The sequence below is a fragment of the Neospora caninum genome, chromosome XII (genome assembly GCF_000208865.1).
Source record: "Neospora caninum Liverpool complete genome, chromosome XII".
Taxonomy (NCBI): Eukaryota; Apicomplexa; class Conoidasida; order Eucoccidiorida; family Sarcocystidae; genus Neospora; species Neospora caninum.
Genome location: NC_018398.1, coordinates 635,352 through 655,258, shown reverse-complemented (window position 1 = coordinate 655,258; position 19,907 = coordinate 635,352). Strand labels below are relative to the sequence as shown.

General features: G+C 54.2%; 3 protein-coding genes across 3 annotated transcripts; 2 read left to right on the top strand and 1 right to left on the bottom strand.

Annotated features, from left to right (window-relative positions):
- Positions 1-76: 76 nt before the first annotated feature.
- NCLIV_061090 (conserved hypothetical protein) lies at positions 77-5,554 on the bottom strand (the record flags this gene model as incomplete). The annotated part of the gene is made up of 8 exons (XM_003885662.1): positions 77-510; positions 1,215-1,398; positions 1,771-1,855; positions 2,346-2,566; positions 3,216-3,343; positions 3,657-3,727; positions 4,193-4,627; positions 5,172-5,554. 8 exons carry the CDS (start codon positions 5,552-5,554, stop codon positions 77-79), a joined length of 1,941 nt encoding a protein of 646 aa, XP_003885711.1.
- Positions 5,555-7,731: 2,177 nt separating this feature from the next.
- Positions 7,732-12,611, top strand: NCLIV_061080 (hypothetical protein; the record flags this gene model as incomplete). The annotated part of the gene is made up of 9 exons (XM_003885661.1): positions 7,732-8,178; positions 8,752-8,877; positions 9,116-9,151; positions 9,563-9,733; positions 10,192-10,237; positions 10,741-10,858; positions 11,375-11,546; positions 11,858-12,048; positions 12,551-12,611. The coding sequence occupies 9 exons, from the start codon at positions 7,732-7,734 to the stop codon at positions 12,609-12,611; spliced, it is 1,368 nt and encodes a 455-aa protein (XP_003885710.1).
- Positions 12,612-15,675: 3,064 nt separating this feature from the next.
- NCLIV_061070 (hypothetical protein) lies at positions 15,676-18,555 on the top strand (the record flags this gene model as incomplete). The annotated part of the gene is made up of 5 exons (XM_003885660.1): positions 15,676-15,955; positions 16,466-16,872; positions 17,402-17,533; positions 17,681-17,773; positions 18,286-18,555. 5 exons carry the CDS (start codon positions 15,676-15,678, stop codon positions 18,553-18,555), a joined length of 1,182 nt encoding a protein of 393 aa, XP_003885709.1.
- Between the last annotated feature and the right edge of the window lie 1,352 nt (positions 18,556-19,907).

Genomic DNA, 19,907 nt, shown 5'->3' with positions numbered 1-19,907 from the left:
AGGCGTGAGTGTACAAACACGCCAAGTTACAGAGGCCCCTGTGAAGGCATCGGGAGAGACATGTTTCTCGACGCCGTCACGAGAATGGCATTTCAGTGTAGAATCCCGACTTCAGTGCTGCGCTCGCGAAGTTGGACCTGGCTCTGGATGGGGCTACTCTAAGCCGCTGTCGATCTCCGGTTGTCTGGGTCTCGTTCGCCCTCGTTTTTGCTGCCTGTTGCAGCCGAAATGGTTGCACGGGTCCGCCGGCATAAATCATTTCATACAGAACCTTTCCACTTGTGTCCCGAATTGTCCAGAGACCCCGACTAGTGGGGAGGCCGTACGATCGCGGGAAAGCCGACCTCGGCTCCGAGCGTCCAGAGTGCACGCTGGGCTTCACTCCAAAGGCGCCGAGAACGCGAGAGACAGGCGCGCAGACTCCGCCGCAGGGAGGCGCCAATGGAGCCTGCGAGGCGAAGAGCGCGAGAGCCTCTGGCGTCGGATCCAGTCGGTGTGCCGCCTCCAGGGCTGCATGCAAAGGCACAGGACAAAAGGCACGCGAAATCGAAAACACAAACGGCAACTAAGCGCACACGCAAACCCCCCTTCGGCAGGCTTACGAAGACGAACCAAAGACGTAAAGGAATTCGCCCTACGCTGTCTTGAACGAAGACGAGGTGCGAAGGAAGAGCTTCAGGTACAAAACCGAAGTTCTGTACATACGTAGGCAAATGCCCACCCTCGCAACACCACATACATAGGTACTGTGTGTAGATCTAAATGCATAGGGGAGCGCATCGACCTCTGAGTAAAACGGGAGAGATCAATTCTCTGCCGGCCAAGAAGAGTGCTTTCAGAGCGGTCGCACGCGATGCACGAGTCTGTGCGCTTCAGAAGCTGCAGTCACGCGCCAAACGCTTGATTTTTGCCGCTTCCGCGACTGCGTTGAATGCGTCTCAAGGTGACAGAAGCGCCTCCAATCAGAGGCTCCCGCAGGTAAACACTCCATCCTCGATTCTTCCGTTCCAAATTCGAGGAGAACCGCACCGAACCCGTTGCGCCCGACCGTGTGGAAGAGAAACGGACAAGGCAGTCTCTCTTCTTCTCGTCTTCCTCATCCGTGGGAGAAAACGCAGCTAGAAACTCTCTAGTTCGCGACCAGGCCTCGGCTCGGGTGAGGCCGTCGCGGAGGCGACAAACACAAACGGGCGACGACTGCGAGAGGACCTCACCGGCGCGTTCTTCTCTCCGCCGAGTCGCATCTTCCTGTTCAAAGGCAGTGGACCACAAGAGGTACTTTCCAAGGAGCCCTTCGTTCACGTAGTCCATCCGGCGCACATCGAGCGACCGAACTCGTCGCTGTCGTGCTTTCAGGTTCTGCGCGTCCAGGCTCACAACCTCCGCCACGAGCTGCAGCTGAAACAGAAAAAAAGGCGCGCGCGCGAAACACCAGGATGACCAAAAAAACTTGGGAAAGTGCCTGACGGATCGCGAGGAACGCAGAACGGACTCTTCCCGCGGGGTGGCGGGGGGGGAAGGTTAGGAGACGAAAAACGGCCGGGAGAAGACATGCAAGGAGACTGGTCAGGAGGCGAGCCGGGGAAGAACACCCGACTGGACAGCACCCCACCACGTTGGCAACGGAGACAACTGCGTTCTCTCACTCGCACGATGGAACGGCTCTCGCAGGCAGCGCGCGACGGCGTCTGCAGAGACGGAGGCGGTTCGCGGCAGATCTTTGGGCGAAAAAAACTTCAACTCAGCAGCAAAGAGATCAAAAGGCGTTACCTGGCGCAGGCGCTGAACGAGAGCCTTCATCCAAACCTTCGCAGTGTCCTCGGTCTCCTGTCTCCAGCACACGCTTAGGAGAGCCCTGCCAAGGTGCGGAAAAAAGATTGCGGGACGCGACAAAGCGGAGTGTACGTCGCACGCCGTGGGTTTGAAACTCTCACGTACTCTCTCACGGACTCCCGCCCTCCACAGACCCTGAAACCGCCGTTGTCAAACAGGTGTCGACGGATCTACAGAAGTACATCCATGTGCCTCCAACCGTATATGCATGTGTTCAGCCCAGTACAGGGGCTGTGTCCACGTCTGCGTGCATCCAGGGGGAAGTCTCGAAGTTTGCGACACATTCACGGAACAGAAGCAAAGAGAGGAAACGACCTATCTATAGCCCGTCGACAGAGCGCGCGAACGTATCCCCTTATTATCGAGCACGCGGATGGCCTCGTAATGGCAGGGAAAGGACTTCAGCTGTATCCACAGCTTCCCAAAGAAAAAACTCGCGACTCTTCGCCAGGATTGTTTGTGTTTCTTCAGCTGCACTGAAACACAACTGATGCGTGCCTTTGTCGTCTTACATGAAAGCCGATACGTAACTCGTGGAAGGAGGGAGCTCGCCCCAGACACACGGAAAACCTTTCTCGCCTTGCAAGGCCGAGGCGTTGTAACGGGGTTCAGCTAGAAACGGCGAGAGCGACAGAAAAAGGCAGGAAAAGAGCGGAATCGCGGGGCTCGCGAGAAAATGGCGGATTTCTCTCGACGTCCAGGCCGCCTTGTCTTCGGGATCGACGCCACTTTCCTGAAATAAAAGACACCAAACAGCGCTGGCCCCTTCACATCAACACAGAGGAAAGAGGCGTATGAGAAACAGCCGTACACTTATGTATATGTATATATCTATACGTATATATATAGATATATATGTATACATATACATGATCTGATGTATATAGGGGCGAAGTCATGGGGAAAAAAGCAAAACCGATGCGTGTGTATAGAGACAGCTGGATGGGCGTATATCTGCATCAGCATCTATCTCCTTCTGTTTACCTACTTTGATCTCTATCTGCCGACCTATATCTGTATCAGTTTCTATCTACCTAGATATATGTATGTATATCTGCCTATCTCAGTGTAGGCCTCCGCCTGTGCACCGCTGCCGGCTGCATTAGCTATCGGTATTGCAAGATAGACACACGGAGGAACAGGCTCAGAAGTGAGGTCGACGCAGGCTCCAGCGCACAGCTGGACTTGTAAGCGTCCCGTTCGGACGCTACCGTTACACGCTCCTGGCCAGGGAGAGACTGTCTGCACGCTGGCGACTTGGACGTGGCAGTTCCGAGGGAACCCCAGCCCGGACCGCGGGCTTTTTCGGAATGGAAAACTTCGTGAAGATGACATTCCGGAGGGCGTTTTTGCGAAACACCAGTTAGGAAAGGGCGACTTACATCTGCGAGATGCTCAAAAAAATCCTCAAGATACACCCGAAGCACGCGCTCTCCGGGCGGCGCTGCAACGACCTTCGCCTCGTCAGTGGCGTCGAGAGCTCGCAGAACTTTCGGAGTCAGAGTTGAATCTGCAAAAATAAAAGAAGGGAAGATCTGGGCAGTCGGATGCTCATGCCTTCGTGGGCAACAGGACGACTTGCGAGGGCCTAAACACTCCGCGCGTCATCCCGAACTCGGCGCGTCGCCGAGAAATGAGAAGCGGCAACGCGTGAAAAAGAGGCCTTAACCGGACGCGCGGGTTCAGACGGCTGACGGATGCAACAACAGAATCCACTCGCTCCTCAATATATATATATATATATATATATATGCGATGTGTATACTATATATATATATATGCATATATGTATATCGGACATAGGGGCAAAGCTCTCATCTTACACTTGTAGCCGAGATATTCCTGAAGGTCGTGGATCAGGGCGCTCTCGTCTCGAGTGTTGCCGGAGGTGACTCTGTGCGAAACCGGGCGACAGAAAGCCGTTTGTCAAAACAGAACTATTTCCACGGCTTTCCCTCCACCTCGCCCTCACCGGCTTCTACATTGGGCACGCAGCCCCTCAAACGCGACACCACTGCGGCTCTTACGTGCTGTCCTTCGCGTTACGCCACTGGCGTTTCGCGTCGATGATTCGGCATAGAGAGTCAGACAAAGAGAGTAGTCGACGCCGGAACCGCCATACCCTTACTTACCTCTGGCGAGATATACCTTCATATGACTCACACATATATCCCCTTCACCCATGAACAATGTAGGCACATAGAGCTACGTCCATATATATATATATATATATATATATATATATATACGCATGCCTTTGTGTACTTTGGGGCAGCGGCATATGTCTATAGATATCGAGGAGAAAGGGACGGGTTACTCCGCACGCTTTTCCGACGGCTTCGGGGGTTGGTCAGCTTACCGTTGCGTCCAGTAGATGTGTTCGATGAGGACAGATCCCCAGACGTAGAGGCTTTTATTGTTGTTCCCCGAGCAGCAGCAGGCGTATCCGATGCATGCGTGCACGTATTCGACGACCGCTTGGCGGGTCTTCACGCCCTGAGCGCCTGCCAAGTAGGCGAGGCCGAATCGGTAGAGGCTGACGGGTGCGCAGGTTCTGTCAGTGTGCTTCTGAGTGTAGAGAAGCTGCGGAACTTGCTGCGAGAGTCGCGCCTGGAAGTCCGGAGGCAGCGGCATCGGCAACGGGGCGACGAACTCGGCGGCACCTTCTCGGAAAGACGCGAAATCGGACCCGGTCAATCCGCCCGCCGCATAGACGCTGTAGTGCCGGAAGAAGAACATCTCTGTGAGCGTCTCGAGGGTTTTCTTCCCCAACTCGACAAAGTGTTCGAACAGTCTGGGGACAAGAGAAGAGACAGCCAGAGGGCGGACACGCGGACACATCAACGAAAACGTCACCAAAAATCGGGCAAGAAAGACGGAGGATCACGCTGCGGGGCCCGACGGAAAGGGCGCCAGGTGCCGGCAACTGGATGCTGGCCACGGGGGAGAGTTTGCGGTCTCTGGAGTCTACGCGTTTCACCTTCTTCGCCTTTGTCCGGCCGTCCCTACTTTCTCTTCGCCCTTCATTCTGCTCTCACAGGAGTTTTTTTTAGCTTCGAGATTCCCGCGCTTTCCACAGAACCCCTCGTTGTCGCGCTCGGCGCAGAGACGCCTTTTCCCCTGTTGGACTCGCGCGCGCTTTCGAGACCGAGGATCGCCCTCACGCCTGACGCCTTCTGCCTGGCTGTCTCGCGGTCTTTCCCGCGCTTCGCCGATCAGGCGCCTTTCGGGGATCCAGGCAACTCAGAAAGCCGGTATTAAGAACATAGAGATCATAGCAACTCGTGCGCTTTTTGTCGGTTTTTCTGGCTCTGCTGCTGTTGCTCCTGGACGCTCACCCGCTGCCTTCGTTGCGGACTGAGATGAAAACCTCGTTGAAGTCCGCCGCGCTTAAGTCTTTCTCTTCGAAGCCAAACCAGAGCTTCAGGTCGAGCCAGGTGCGGCACCGCTGCGACTCGCACAGCATGGCGCGCGCCTTCTCTGTTATCACTTTCCCCCGTTTCGGCGGGCCTGGATCCTCTCCGTCCTCCCACTGCGCCGCCTCCGCCGCGAGCAGCTCGGCCCACACCGACGGCTCGTACTCGTCTTCATCGTCTGAGGAAGTGCATCCGCTGCCTCCGAGGTTGCCTCGGGCGGTTCGCGGGCGAAACTCACAGGACGAGCAGTGCGGCAGCCGCGCGTTCGGGGAGGAATGAATCGTGAGGCAGGCACCCGAAGCCATGTCGAAAAGGAACACGTGCGAAACAGGAGGGTGAGGTAAACCGACGAAGAGAAGGAAGGAGACAGAAGGGAAGAGACGGGGAGAGAAGAAGGGCGGGGCGACGACCGCGCGGGTCCGGTTCTCAGTCCGCCCCTGCACGCTTCGCGTTCGCCGTCAACCGACGAGTTCTCCCTCCTCTTCCCGCGTTCGTCCTGGCATGAAGGAAACGGGCACGCCGGACGGGGGAATGTGGTTTCGTTGCCGTTGACTCCACCGGCTGCTTCCAGGGGCCGAGGGATGACGCGGTTCTTGGAGCAAACAGCCCAGAATGTGCGGCAGAAACAACCGCCAGCTGCTTAAAAACACGGAGGGGGATTTCGCGTTCCCTACTGGATGGGTCTGAGATGAAGACCTCCGTTTGCGGTGAGGCAAAAGGGAGAGCGACGGCGCTGCTAGTCGACAAAGACCGGAGGCGATTGGGAACTTGGGAAGAACAGAAAGAAAGCTAGCCGGGGATGGCACCGGGACTGGACAGCAAAAAGCTGCGGAAGGAGAAGCTTCACGACTCACTGTCAGGAGGGAGGAAGGCAGACAAACTTTCAAAAGGTTGCGCGTCAACCGGAAACGCACATGCAGAAATGCCTCAAGGATTCGCCAAAGACTTTTTGAGTTTCGGCGCGGCCGCGTTGAGCTGCACGCAAGAGCGGCCAGGAAAGAGCCGCTTGAAGCGACGAAGATTTCTCCAGTGAGAACAGTGAGACACACGCTGTCTTGTCTTCCTTCCGGAAAAAAAGATCGTCGTCCACCGACTGGAAAACGCGCGGAAACCGCCGCTGCACTTGCCTTCGCGCTTGTCTTGTGAGGTGTCTATACACCGAGGCTTGGGCTCCACGCCGGCGCAGACGGCGACTTGCCTCCGGAAAGCGATTTTTCCCCGCGCTCCTCCGTGAAAAAGCGAATTCACCAAAACGATGCCACAGTCGCAGCGAAGTTCTGCGAGAAATATCAGAAACAAGCCTCCCGAAAGGTCCCCGCGAACGGCGCGAGAACGCTCCAGCGCGCGGCACGCGACTAGCCGTCCCGCGTAGAGGGGTGAAGAGAGGGGCTGAGTCATGCCGATCACACTCTGCGCGCCTCCTGGCGTGTGTGCTTTGGTAACTCTTATCGCGGGCGCACATCTCAAGGGGATCCTCTGGGTCTGTTGGTGCAAGTTTCCTTCTCGGAGACACGGCAGAATGGCCGTTCTCCGTGGTTGCCTCGCATTTTCCGGACAGAAGGAACCAGAGAATTGCGCGAGAGACAGGAGGACCTCGTCTTGCCTGCTTCCCAAAGAGGGACGATGTCGACTAGACAGACGCGCAAAGCAAACGGGTGTTTTCTGTCGGCGCTGTTTGAGTTCCACGCGCGTGCGCCCGAGCACACAAGAAAAGCTGAGCTCGGCGCCCTGTAGCTTCTCTGCAAATCGCGTTTCACCCCTGCATCACAGACTCCACGTTTTTTTCCTCTCGGTGTCACGGCTTCTCTGCTGCCTCTGCTTTAGCTGTTATTTCCTCGCTCGCTTCTCTTCGTGCGACTCCGACCTCGCTCTGTGCATATCGGGCTGCATGCGCTTCGGACTCCGAGCAGAAGATCCTTCTGCCGGCGGTTCTCTTTGGTCTGCGGGTTCTTTTTTCGCGGCCCCTTTGTCTGCTTCCCTTCCGCGTTCTCGCTTTTCTCATGGGGAACCACACTCCCCCTCAAACCCCTCGATGCAGCCTCTCCTGCTTCCAGGGGGAATCCCGGCTGACCCAAGGACAGACAGCAGAACCGTTTTTCCGTTTTTCCCCCAAAACCGTTTGCGCCCTCTCCACCGGCTCTTTTTCTCGTATCTCGGGCTGTCTTCGCTGACACACGCCTAGCTTTTTCTTTGTCGCTTCTGAGCCTCCGCCGGAACTTGAATGCGCCTTCATTCTTCCGTCTCCTCTTTCCTTCGACGCGCGAAACGAGGCGAGAGACACAGGGACAGGGAAGGACCTGCGAGTGATCGACAGGCTCTCTGGACCTCTTTTGGCTGTCGCCTCCGCCTACCCAACCTGAGTTACGCCGCCTTCCTCTGTCTTCCGTTTTCCCTTCCCGCTCGGAGTGACTGAAGTTTCTCGCTTCCTGCTTGGCGCCCTCCTTCTCTCGTCCTTTTCCTCCTTCCCTTTCTTCTCCTCTCCATGGCGTCTCGAAACCGGGTAGGGCTCTGGCGAAGACCTACCGGCCCGCTCCTGGGCGAAACTCTCGTTCCTCTTCCCTCCCCGTCGTCTTCCTCTCTCTCCTCTTCTTCGTCTCCCTCTTCTTCCGCCTCTTCTCCTCTGTGGCAGTCTTCCAAGTCTCTGAGTCCATGGCAACCTGGTCCCGGAGATATCGATGGAGGGATCGGTCCTCGCGTGCTTGATTTCTTCGGAGGCGCTCGCGATGAAGGGATTCGAACGGAGGACTCGCTCCGCGGCTCCAGTGTATATACACCCGGGAAGGCTGCCGAGTCGGCCTCCCCCTTCCCCGACTTCTCTCCTCGAACTCACTTCAATCTCGATCGATCCATCACCTGGTTTCCTCCACACATGAACCGGGCAACGGTGGCGATCGAAAAGAACCTGAAGCATGTGGACTGCGTCCTGGAGGTGCGCACATGAGAAAGAGACACTCTCCGCGTTCTCGCGAATCGAGACTTTCCACTCCCATGGGACACACGACACAGGGAGATTCAATCGCCTCCTTCCTCTCCATATATAACATAAATGCATATTCATATCTGCATGCATAACCCTATTCGAATATGTCCACGCACAGATCTAAACTTGCTTACGAATAGGTACATAAATAGGTTTACCCAATATATATATATATATATATATATATATATATATATATAACTTCATGCGTATATAGAGACAGATGTATGCAGATACGATAGATCGACAGAAATGAAAACTGATTGACAGAAACAGACGCTTTTTGTGGGTGACTCTGTGGAGCTTCTGGACTCACCGGACACATTTCACTGTGCGTGGAGGCTTATCAGGAGCTCTGTTTGCACACGGCGAGGTGTACAGGAAGGCTGGCGACCCATCTTCTGGTTCTTCTTCCACGTGTATGCTTTTTCCGACCTTCTTGTCCCCCCGCGCGCTATGCGGTCTTCCTCCTGCCTCAGCGTGCGCTGTCGCTTGTGTTTGCTCGAACTTTCCGCGTCTCAGGTTCGTGACGCACGAGCGCCGCTGACTAGTGGCAACAACTTCCTGACCGACCGCCTGGCGCGCAGCGGCGTGAAGCGTCTCGTCGTGCTCAACAAGGCAGATCTTGTCCACAAGCGAGATGGCCTGGTGAGATCTCTTCGTTTCCTCTCTTCCCGTTCTTCTCTTTATCTCCTCTGTCCTCTTTGACCCGTTTCTCCCGTTTCTCTTCCCAAGCTTGTTCTATCTTGTCTTCGACGTCTCGTTCGTCTTCTTCTTATTCTCCCCCTTCTTATTCTCCCTCTTCTTATTCCCCCGCTTCTTATTCTCACTCTTTCTCTTCTTTGTAGCGTCTTTGATGGATCGCTCCTTTCATTGTTGCTTTCAGCGCGCACAGGCGGTTCTTGAAGACGCGGGGCTGCCGGTAAGATCTTCTCTCCGAAGAGAGAAAAAGGGAAAGGTGCCTCAGACGTGCGAGGCGACAGTCGAACAAAGAGGGGAGAGCGCGGGGGGCAGACCAGAGCAGGAACAGAGGGGGGAGGAAGAACGGGAAACGAGGGAACAGGACAGAGAGACTGGAGTCGGCAAGCGTCACGCGTGGCTTCGCGTCCTCTTTCACTCTTTCCAACGCTATCCCACTTTTCTTCTCTCTTTCCTCCTCTCTGTCTTTCCTCCTCTCTCTCTTTCCTCCTCGCTCTCTTTCTTCCTCGCTCTCTTTCCTCCTCTCTCTCTTTCTTCCTCGCTCTCTTTCCTCCTCTCTCTCTTTCCTCCTCGCTCTCTTTTCTTTTCCTCTTCTTGTTTACCTCGTTGCGGCGTCGCATTCCTGTCTTTTCAGTGTCTCCTCACCTGCGCGCCGGAGTTGAAGAGGGTGTCGAAGATTGTCGATTTCGCCTTTGAGCACGTGCGGCCGAAATTCAAGACGATCGGCGTTTGGATGCTCCTCATGGGGTTGCCCAACACCGGGAAATCTTCGCTGCTCAACGCCATGAAGCGTCTGGCGGTTAACGTAGGCGACAAAATTCCTGAAACGGAGACGAACTGCGAAAATCGACAGAACTCCCTTTTCTGATTCCACTTTCTCGCAGGCGACAGTGGAGAGGACTCGCGAGGCCAGCCGGCACGGTCGCTTGCCTCCTCGTCTGTCGCCGGGGATCCTCATTGTCCATTCGTTTTTCGCTCATCAGGAGCGAGAGGCGCTACACGCACGGGCGTCGTGGATTCTTGTCTTCGGTTTCATTTTTCTCTTCCAGAGGAATCCGCTCCTCGGTTCCAGATGCCAAGCCACCTGTCTCTTTGGGCCTGCGGAAAATTGTTCAAACGCCTTTTTGCGAAATTCTCGCCTCTTCTTTTGCTCCTTCCTCTTCTTCCTCGTGCTCTTGCTCGTGGTCTTCCGGTCGTTCTTTCGCATCCTTCTGTTTTTCTGACCTTCTTCCTGTTTGTGCGTTTCCTGCTGCCGTTTTGCAGGCTTCAAGGTATGGCACCTCGAGCAACAAGCTAGTCGAAGGCGTGAGTAAGTCTTCTTCACTCCCACGCTTCACACGTCCTTTCGCTCTTCTCCTCGCCCGTTTGAACACCCCCCCCTCTCTCGCCGTATCCCGCTCTATCGCCCTCGTTCAAATGCCTGGCCGTTGACATTGGTCTTGAATAAATCACGTGAAAATCGCACAACGCCGTCAGCCTTTCCGCCAGCAAACAGGCCAGCCTCGTGCACCCCCACGGAACCCTTCGCGTTCTCGGGTGTACACGAACTCGCGTATTGTCTCCGTTTTCGTGGATGAGGCACACGAGTCCTTCTCGCGCCGTTTTGTTCGTGACTGTGTGGGGCTGGAGCTCCATACTTGTCCTCGATTTCCAACCCGGCATGGCAAATCAAGGGAGCATTTCCTGTGATCCTCACCATCACGGATTTCTGTATGTGTCCTGCTTGAATGGATGCTTCTCGAATCGCATATGCGGGATTAAAAAGAGTGCCGGTCTAAACAGCTGGTGCGTTCTTCATGGTTTTCCTCGCAGAACGAACGCGCGCAAAGGAGGGAAAAGCGCCTGGGCTGACGAAGGAGGTCGGCGCGTTCCAGATCTCGAACAAACCTCGCCTTTTCTGCTACGACACGCCAGGCATCATGCTCCCAAAGTGAGATTTTCGGGCCGTCAGGCGATCGCGCGTTTCCGGCTTCAGTGCGACGTCAGTCTCACCGCCTTCCTGGGAGGCAGAAGAAATCTGACACCGACCGACTTTGCCACGTGAAGAAAGATTGCTTCTTGCGATATGCGTTGTGGACGAACGTGCGTCTTCATGCATGGAAGTGTATCTGGGCATCGGTGGACACGCCTCTACGTTGCATGGCCGTGTACGAATGGAGGTGGATGAAAGTGCACCTGCATATGTCGAGATATACAAGTGTACGCATGCAGTGGTATATGTGTGTGTACATCCCCAGGGATGTTTTGTACGCAGATGTACACGTAACGGACATCGTTTCTTCTACCAACTTTATACATACACATGCATATATAAATATATATGGACGTATGTGTAAATCTATGCATGCACTAACGCATATATGTATGTATATGTATGTATAGCGGACGAGGAGATTTAGGGATCGCAGCTTTCTTTCGTGTTGTTGTTTGGTATCTGCTTTTTCAGAATGAAGGACGCAGAGGTGAATTTGAAGCTGGCGGCGCTGGGGTGTATCGACGATCACCGCGCAGGCGAAATGTACGTTGCGGATTATATTCTGTACCATTTGAACCGCATGCGGTGCTTCTCCTACGTCGACGTCATCGGTTTGTCGCGTCCGACAAACGACATCCAGGAGGTGAGGCTGAACGAAGAAAAACCTCATACCGCCACTCAGGGTATGTTCTTCCATTCGCTTGAATCCGAGCTTTTCGAAGAGACAGATCGCAGCCGGAGCGCCCTGTCTGTTTCGGCGTGTCTTCTCCCCTGTCCTTTTTCTTCCCTTCTTCGGTCTATATCAGCCATGGCCACTCTCGCTTGATGCCCTCTCACTTCCTCTTTCTTCTCCTTTCTTCTCCTTTCTTCTTTCTCCTCTTTCCTTGTCGTTTCTTTCGCGTTTCTCTCCCGGACCTGGGCGTTTTGTCTTTCGTCGTTTCGGAAAATGCATAGGTCGCCGCGCACATCTTCGACGTCGTCTACGCCCTGAAGACGAACCGAAGGCGCGTGCCTCCTGCGCCCGACCTGTTGAGCGGCTGTCGGTTCTTCACGGATCTTTTCCGAGGAGGAAAATTCGGATTCTTCTGCCTCGACCATTTGCCGGCTCCGCAGTGGGCGGAGGGCGGCGACTCAGATGCCCGGCGGTGAGTTCCGATAACGGACTAGACGCAACACCGGAAGGCCGAAAGCTGAGAGGAAGACACACTCACGAAAATGTCCTCAGTCTAAGCTTCTAGGTGTGCGTATAGTTCTGCATGTGGGCATCTACATGCGTGCATACATATATATGCCCCGTTTATCGTTTGATCCGCATATTTATCCACGACAGAAGTACACATAAATGCAAATATCTCTATATATGTATATATATATATTTATTTATTTATATCCATATCTATCTATATATCTCTGTATACGTATGTATTTGGAGATAGGAAGATGTGGCGGTGTGCATTTGGACGCAGGTGAATGTGTTGAGCATGAAGTCTAGGTCTTCCCCTGAGCTTTGTGGCGAACACGAGGCCTGTATATATGCATGACTAGATCTCTCTCGACACCCCACTGGAGGACAGCCACCCGTGTCTAGAAATAAACACCGCGCTTTCCTTCTCTCCACGCAATTTTTTTCTTTCCTCTGATCTTCAGGGAACCTCCGGGACCTTGGGGGCCGTGCACCGCAGGCGCGCCCCTTCCTGGTTTCGTTTGAGTAGAATGGCGACTTTTCGCCTCAGACTCGGCGGGAAAGTTTGCTCGATGTCGTCTTGTCATCCGGTCCGCCAACGAGGAGGTGCGGAGGGCCCGGAACCGCTGGAAAGAAAGGCATTGCTTCTTCGCGAAGTCTCGCCATTTCGTGGCGAACGGCGCGTGACCCCTTGAGTTTCTCTTGTCAACCACGCAGTTCTACACCGTCAAAACAACGGGTTTCTCAGATTTTTAAAGCTCGAGTCTTTGGTACCGCTTTCAGGGATCTCTTCAGAAGATAGCCATTTCCTGCTTCTTTGTTCGATGCCACACATTAGACTTCTCTTGCTGTACGCTTTTCAAGTGATTCCTTGTGTCTCTTCGACCTCTCTTTTTTGTCATTCTCTCTTCGGCATCTCTCTTCTGTATCTCTTTTCTGTCTCTCTCTTTGCTCTTTTCTCCCCCTCGTCTTTGTCCGTTTCGCCTGCTTCTATATTCTTCTATCTGTTCTACCGCCTTTTGTCGCTCTTGGGCCCCTGCCTTTGTCGCCTCCCCCTACGCCTTCTCGCACGCGGAGGCACTGAGAGCTCTGTAGGCGCTTCTTCTCTGTCCACACTTTCTAGCTTGAATGCGCATCTCCTCTCTGGGGCTTTCGGAGTCCCCGTTCTCCCTGGATTTTCGCTCTTCCGTTGCTCGTCCTGTCCTTTCGTGCGGGCACTGCTGTCTAAAAGAGCACCACGGAGACCTAAAACCTCATTGAGAGACCGCTCGCCAGAAGCAGGTTCTCGCTGGAAATTTCTTTTCAACGGTTGCTGCTGCGTCTAGGCAGCAACGGTTTCGGTGACCGTACGAAAGGCTTCGTATATCGACACCAAGAAAACGAAAGCACGACCAGTATACGCGCACCTCGCGAGTGGCAAAAGTGACGATTCCTCAAGAGGACGCGGCTGTTCCCACTTTCGGAGTGTCTTTCCCGGGAAAGTTGTTTTTGGGAAAGCGAGTGTCCAACAACTCGGTAGTTTCCTCGCTCGGCAGTTGCTTTCTAAGATGAAGATACTGACAATCTCGAGTGTATTTGAGAGAGAATCGGCTCGTGGTCCAGCGCGACGCACTGCAGATAGCAAGTGCAAAAGCGTTCCTGTACCCATGGCTAAAAAGCCGCCTTTCAGGCAAACTCACTACTGTTCCCGCAGTTTCGTCACAGCTGCCATATCGAGGAAGACCTTGCAATCCTGAATCTGAGAAACTCGCGCGGCAGCGCCGTCAGAGACGGCGGATGTGCCTGCAATCTTAGTTTCTCTGGAGGACACGATTTTCTCAGCGCGTTCTGGAGTGTATAGACACCTCTCCCGTCACCCTGCACCCGACTGCAGCACTTTGCGGTCCTCGAAGGATCTCAGAGGCCCCCTTTTCACGTTTTTCCCCATGTTCTGTGCTTGGAATCAACGACGCTCAACTGTACCCTCCTTTGCGAGTCTGCTAGTTTGATTTGGAAGACTCCCGCAAGAACAGGCAGTCACGTTCCGCTGTGGAGCGCCGGCGACGCGACTGCTTCTCGAGACCTCGTGTCTTTGAGGAGAGAGCTCGCAACAGTTCGAGCTTTCGACTCCGGCAATTTCTTTTGAGTGACGCGCACATGAACTCGCAACGGTAAGCCGTTCTTTTCCACCTCTTTCGTTCCCCAAAGGGCGTCTGGGACAGATGCAAAGTCGCAAGGTTGGTCGCCACGTTGTCAGTGTGTCACTTCAACTGCGCACGTAGAAAGAGCAGCTGTTGCTGTGCGGTTTGCCTAGCGCAGCAGCTCCGCAGGCGTCGAGCCGGAATGATTGCTTTCCGTGATTCCTCGTTTCAGCGTCTCTGCTGACTCTCTCCGAGCTCCCCGTGTGTTGAGGGAGAGCCCACCAAATCGAGGAAGTGCAGAAGCCAGAGACTCGAGCTTTCAGCACGTACCACTCCAGCGGGGAAACGGTCGCAAAAGACAGAGTTCTCTCAGGGCTTCGCCGGTTGAAAATCGGCAAAAATAAGACCACAATCCAGGAAGTCGGCGAAAAGCCCAGAGAATTCGACGCTTTTGCCTCAACTTACTTAAAGAGTCTGCGCGTGTGGGGGGGGGGGGGGGTCTCCTCTCTGACCCCCGCGCGTGCGCCGCGTGTCTCGCCCTTCTTTCGAGAATCTGGTCATTTCCCCCGTTGACAATTTCGTGGATTTCCCCTCGCCTTCCACTCTCTTTTCCGCCTTTTCTCCCTTCTGCCCCAGCCCTGGCCGTACACGCTGCAACGCGTCCGTGCCTGACCCTTTCGGAGCGCTTCCCCACTCTGTACGCTGTCCCCGCGCCTCGAGTCATGAGAGAAGTCTCTTCTCTTTTCGCCAACCCCGCGCCTCTGCATCTTCGCTGCTCGTCTCCCTCGGGTTCTCGCCTGCCGATTTGTTGTCGCTTTTCCCACTTTTCCCAGCTTTCTCAGTCGGGGAACCTTTCTGCAATCTAGCCGGACGTAGCTCGACGCCGAGCACACGGACCCAGTGTCTGGGCGGGGCTGAAGAAGCGTCAAAGGATTACCGCTGGATGCATGTCTCTTACGGTTTTTCTACTCTTGTTTTTCGTGTGAGCTCAAGCTTTATCAGCCGCTCCTCACAAAAACAGTTGAGTGACAGTGCTTTTACTTTGTGCTGTTTGTTCGGCGTTATTCAGAGAACAGGAACTTGTCGTATCAAGGTGCTCTGCGTATAACGCCTTTTCCGTGACTTCTGCGTCTCGCGCGAATCCCCAGAAAAAGCGCGTTCCACACGACCGTCCAGAAGGTATCTCCTGATTGTCCGCGACTTGTGTTTCGAGACTCTTTTTCCTCCCCGCTTGTCTCTCTCTTCGCGTCGCGTCTCCCCTAGAGGCCCTCGCGTCTCCTGTCTCCACTCTCGCCGTCACGGCCTCGTCTCTCTCTTCCCCATAACTTCCTTTCTCTTGCTCTTCTCCTCCTGCTCTTGCTCTTCTTTTGTGCTTCACGTCGCGGTGTATCTCCGTTCTTCTCTTTTTTGGTCTCTGCCGTTCTCTTTGTTCTCTTTCGTTCGGCCCTCTTTCCTCCTCTTTTGGGAAAATGAGCTCAAACAGCCACAACGCCACTCGCCCCGAGGGCGTGAACGGACGCGTCGTCGTGCCCACCGGCGGCTCTCGAAGGGAAAATTCCGGGAGCGGCAGCCGAAACGCGGCGGGCCAGGCTGCCGCGGTCCTGCCCTGCGACGAAGAAACGAAGGCTGCGTTCGCGAAAGACTGGAAAGACCTCGAACAAGAAAACCTCTCCTCCGCGGACTACTACTTCAACTCGTACGCACACTTTGGAATCCACGAGGAAATGATCAAAGACTCCGTGCGAACAGGTGAGAGAAGAAGAGAGACAAGAAACTGAAGAGAGAACAAGAGAGAGAACACGAGAGAGAACATGAGAAAGGAGCGCGGATCTTGCGCAAAAGAGCGAGCGCTTTTAAGGCTTCAACGCGACAAGGCAAGCCCAATTTGCGAGGGCGTCCGGTCCGGCGCCACTCGTTCTTCGAAAAGCTCAGGCCAAAATCCGCGGATGCATGGCTCCCTCTCCGTTGACAGGAGAGACACTCTCTCTCCTGTGAGAGAGACTCTCTGTCCTGTGTGCATGTGCTGTGTGCATGTCCTGCGTGCACGAGAGAAGAGGCAGCGCTGTTTTGAGTGTTTTCTCTCGGACGGCATCCGCGGGTCATGACACCCTTCGACACAGACCCAGCCGATCCACCCATTATTCGTGTCTGTGTCATTCGCGTTGTCTCCGTCGATTTTCTCGCTTTCCCTTCCCGCGGTTCTCTCTGTGGATCTCTGTCGAGTCTAGCGACGCGTTTTCTCTCTCTCTTTCTGGGCAGGGTGCTACCAGCGCGCGATTTGCCAGAACGCGCACCTGTTTGCGAACAAAGTCGTGCTGGACGTGGGGAGCGGCACGGGGATCCTGAGCTTGTTTGCGGCGCGGGCAGGGGCCAAGCACGTGTACGGGATTGAGTGCAGCGAGATCGTGAACATTGCGAGGAAGATTGTGAAGGAGAACCACATGGAAGACAGAATCACCTTCGTCCAAGGCAAGGCGGAGGAGGTATCGCTCCCGGTCGACAAAGTCGACATCATCATCAGCGAGTGGATGGGATACTTCCTCCTCTACGAAAGCATGCTCGACACCGTCCTCTTCTGCCGAGACAAATGGCTGAAACCCGGCGGCATGATCTTCCCGGACAAAGCCGCCCTCTACGTCGCAGCCATCGAAGATGCAGACTACAAGGTACAGAAGAGACAGCAGAAAAAAGAGAAAGAAAAGAGAGACGAGAAGAAAAGAGGGAGACGAGAAGAGGGAGAAGAAAAGAAAAAAGAGAAAGAAAAGAGGGAGAAGAAAGGAGGCAGAAGAGAAACAGAGATGGCTGTGTGGAGAGAGACCACGTGACTCCTTGCGTACGTCGAGAGATGCATGCTGAGCAGTGTGCTACGCCCGGGGAAAATAAAAAAAGTTTTGTTCAGAAGGCGGGATGCTCCTCAGTGCCCGTTGCGTCTTCCCGACACTCCCCCGCCTCCCGCTTTGCTACACGCGTGGCCGTAACTCTCTGTCGCCGTTTCTGGCCTGTCTCCGTTTATGGCTTGTCTCTTCGTGCCTGTCGCTTCTTGTCTCTCTCTTTTCGGTGTGTGAGGCAGCGTATGGAGCGTTGGGTAGAGCGGTCTCGTTTCGTTCAGACTCCGCGCAAGACTCGGCGAAACGTCTGGTGTTTGCTGGTTTTATGAGAGGCTGTGTCCCAGCTGTGTTTCGTATGTCTGATCAGGAGGAGAAAATCGGGTACTGGGGTAACGTGTACGGCTTCAACTTCTCCTGTGTTCGGCGCTGCGTGATGGAGGAGCCGATCGTCGACACCGTGGACGAGAATGCCGTTGCGACGACTTCCTGCTGCGTCTTGGTGAGCTGGCGAGTATCGCGAACGAAAAAGGCAAGATAGAAGGGAGACTGTGGAAAGCTAGAGACTAGACGCTCCTCCCGTCGAGAGCGGGGTTGCGCATTTTTCCACGTAAAACTCTTTTTGTTTTGTTTTTCGCGCTCTCTGCAGAAACTGGACCTGGCTACATGCACCAAGGAGGATCTCGACTTCTGCGCTCCTTACCAAATCGCGTTGAGGAGAAAAGACTTTCTTCACGCCCTCGTAAGTCCTCAAAGCCTCCGGCGCCCGTCTTCGCTTTCTGTGCCTCCGTCGGTTTTCGCGCGTTGGGACTCGAACTTCTTCCTCCTTCCCTGTTTCTTTTTCTCGCGCCTTCGTGGCGCGGAAAGGAGGTCCAAGGGGGGAGCATCATTGCCCGGGGCGCGTTTTTCGTCGGCGATTTCGCAAGCTTCCTTCGATGCCGCCGCGTGTCCTGGCGCCCGGAGCGTCGTCTGTTTCGCTTTTGATTTAAGCATATATATATATATATATATATATGTATATATATGTATATATATGTTTATGTGTATATATTTAGAGATATGTAAATCTGCAGGTACGCAGGTGCGTGGTACCAGTTCGAGCGCGGGGCTCTGGTGTCTGACGCGTCGGCGATGCCCTTCCCGCGAGAGCTCTGTTCTCGTCTCGCGTGTTTTTGCGGTCTCTGTCCTGCTCGATTCTGGCTGGCGGGTGAGAGCCTTCTTTGCCTTTGCATGTGTTTTCTCTTTGCGTTGCAGATTGCGTGGTTTGACGTTTGGTTCTCTCAGTGCCACAAGCCGGTCGTTCTGAGCACCGGCCCGCACTGTAGATACACCCACTGGAAGCAGACTGTGTTCTACATGGAGGATGTTCTTGTTGCTGACGTCGGCGACAAAGTCGAAGGCATGATTGCCGTCAAGAAGAGTAAGAAGAACCCGCGGGATCTGGACATCAAGATTTCCTACTCCTTCAAGCCTCCGCAAGAACCCGTTGCAATCGAAAACACGCAGTTCTACAGACTCCGGTGAAACCGCGAGGACTTCACCGCCGCAGTGAGCGATTGCCACGCCGCAGTGGGCATAGCCACGCCGTAGGAACGAAAAGAAGCGAAGAGGAGCGACACAGTCGGGAGAGGAAAGCGGCAGACGCCAGCAGAGAGACGGTGGAGCGACAAGAGCGGATCAAGGGCGAGGACAACACAAAATAAGAGAGAGACAACGGAGCAAAACATCTGAGACCAGTTTTCCGTGGCAAAAAGAGGTGCGATTCCCCTCTCCTGTCGTTGGGAATTGAAGCACGACTCCATCTCGCTTTCGCCTCGACCAGCTACCTTCCATCTGTCGATATGTATAGATGTACACGTATTCACATGTATATACGTATGTGTGTGCAGCTACAGATATAGATGTATATATACATATATGTCTAGATCTGTATATATATATATATATATAGATATATGTTTATATACATGTATGGCGTGTCTCTCTGAGGGGTCGGAGGCGGCGTGCTTGGACGGCGAAGATGTCTGTTGCGGTTCGGAAGCGAAGATCTGTGCTTCTCTGGAGTGAGCATCCGTCGCGTGGGTGTGCGAATCAAAAACGAGTAAAGGACGGGCGTACAACAGAGACGATCATTTTGCACGTGGCGTGATGATGCAAGGCTCGCCCCAGTTCGGGTGACTCGCCAACAAGCGAGAACAAATGTGTGCTGGGAGCTACGGCGGGGAATGGTTTCCTCTTGACCGCTCGCAATCGTTTCGCGAATTAGCGGAGCACCTTGCGGGCGTCTCTGCTTTCCTCCTATCTCTCTCTTTCTCTGCATGCGGCCCTCCCGTTTGTCTCTCGACGGCTTCTTTTCTGGAGAAGATGCTCATCCGCCAGACGCGAAAAAACATCCAGAAAGATAGATCGGCACATTTGCGCCCGCAAGCCCATAAATAAATGGAAACGCACGCAATACCTCTATCCACCCATATCGATCTGTGCGTCTACATCTGTCTATACCCAGCTCTCTCTCTCTCTCTCTATATATATATATATCCGTGTGTATTTGTAGCGTGTGTGTACATATAGAGAGCCGCCTCTCAGATGAGCAGAGGCACATGAAGAGCATATAGACCAGTTTGTGGAATTCTCGGACAAAATTGAGACGGTGAAAAGCGGAGCGGTCACGCCACAGAAAACGGTCTGGGGCCCTCGCAGGTGCGAAAAGATCCTCAGTGAGGGAGAAAAGAACACTTTTTTAAAAGCTATGCAAATGCCTCGAGGGCGTTCCCAGGCGCGGAAATGTTGTGACTCTCCGCATCTTCACCTCGATCAGCCGCCTCGCGATCGCTCGACAGTCCTCCTGCCAATCTGTAACGCACACAGGCTGAACC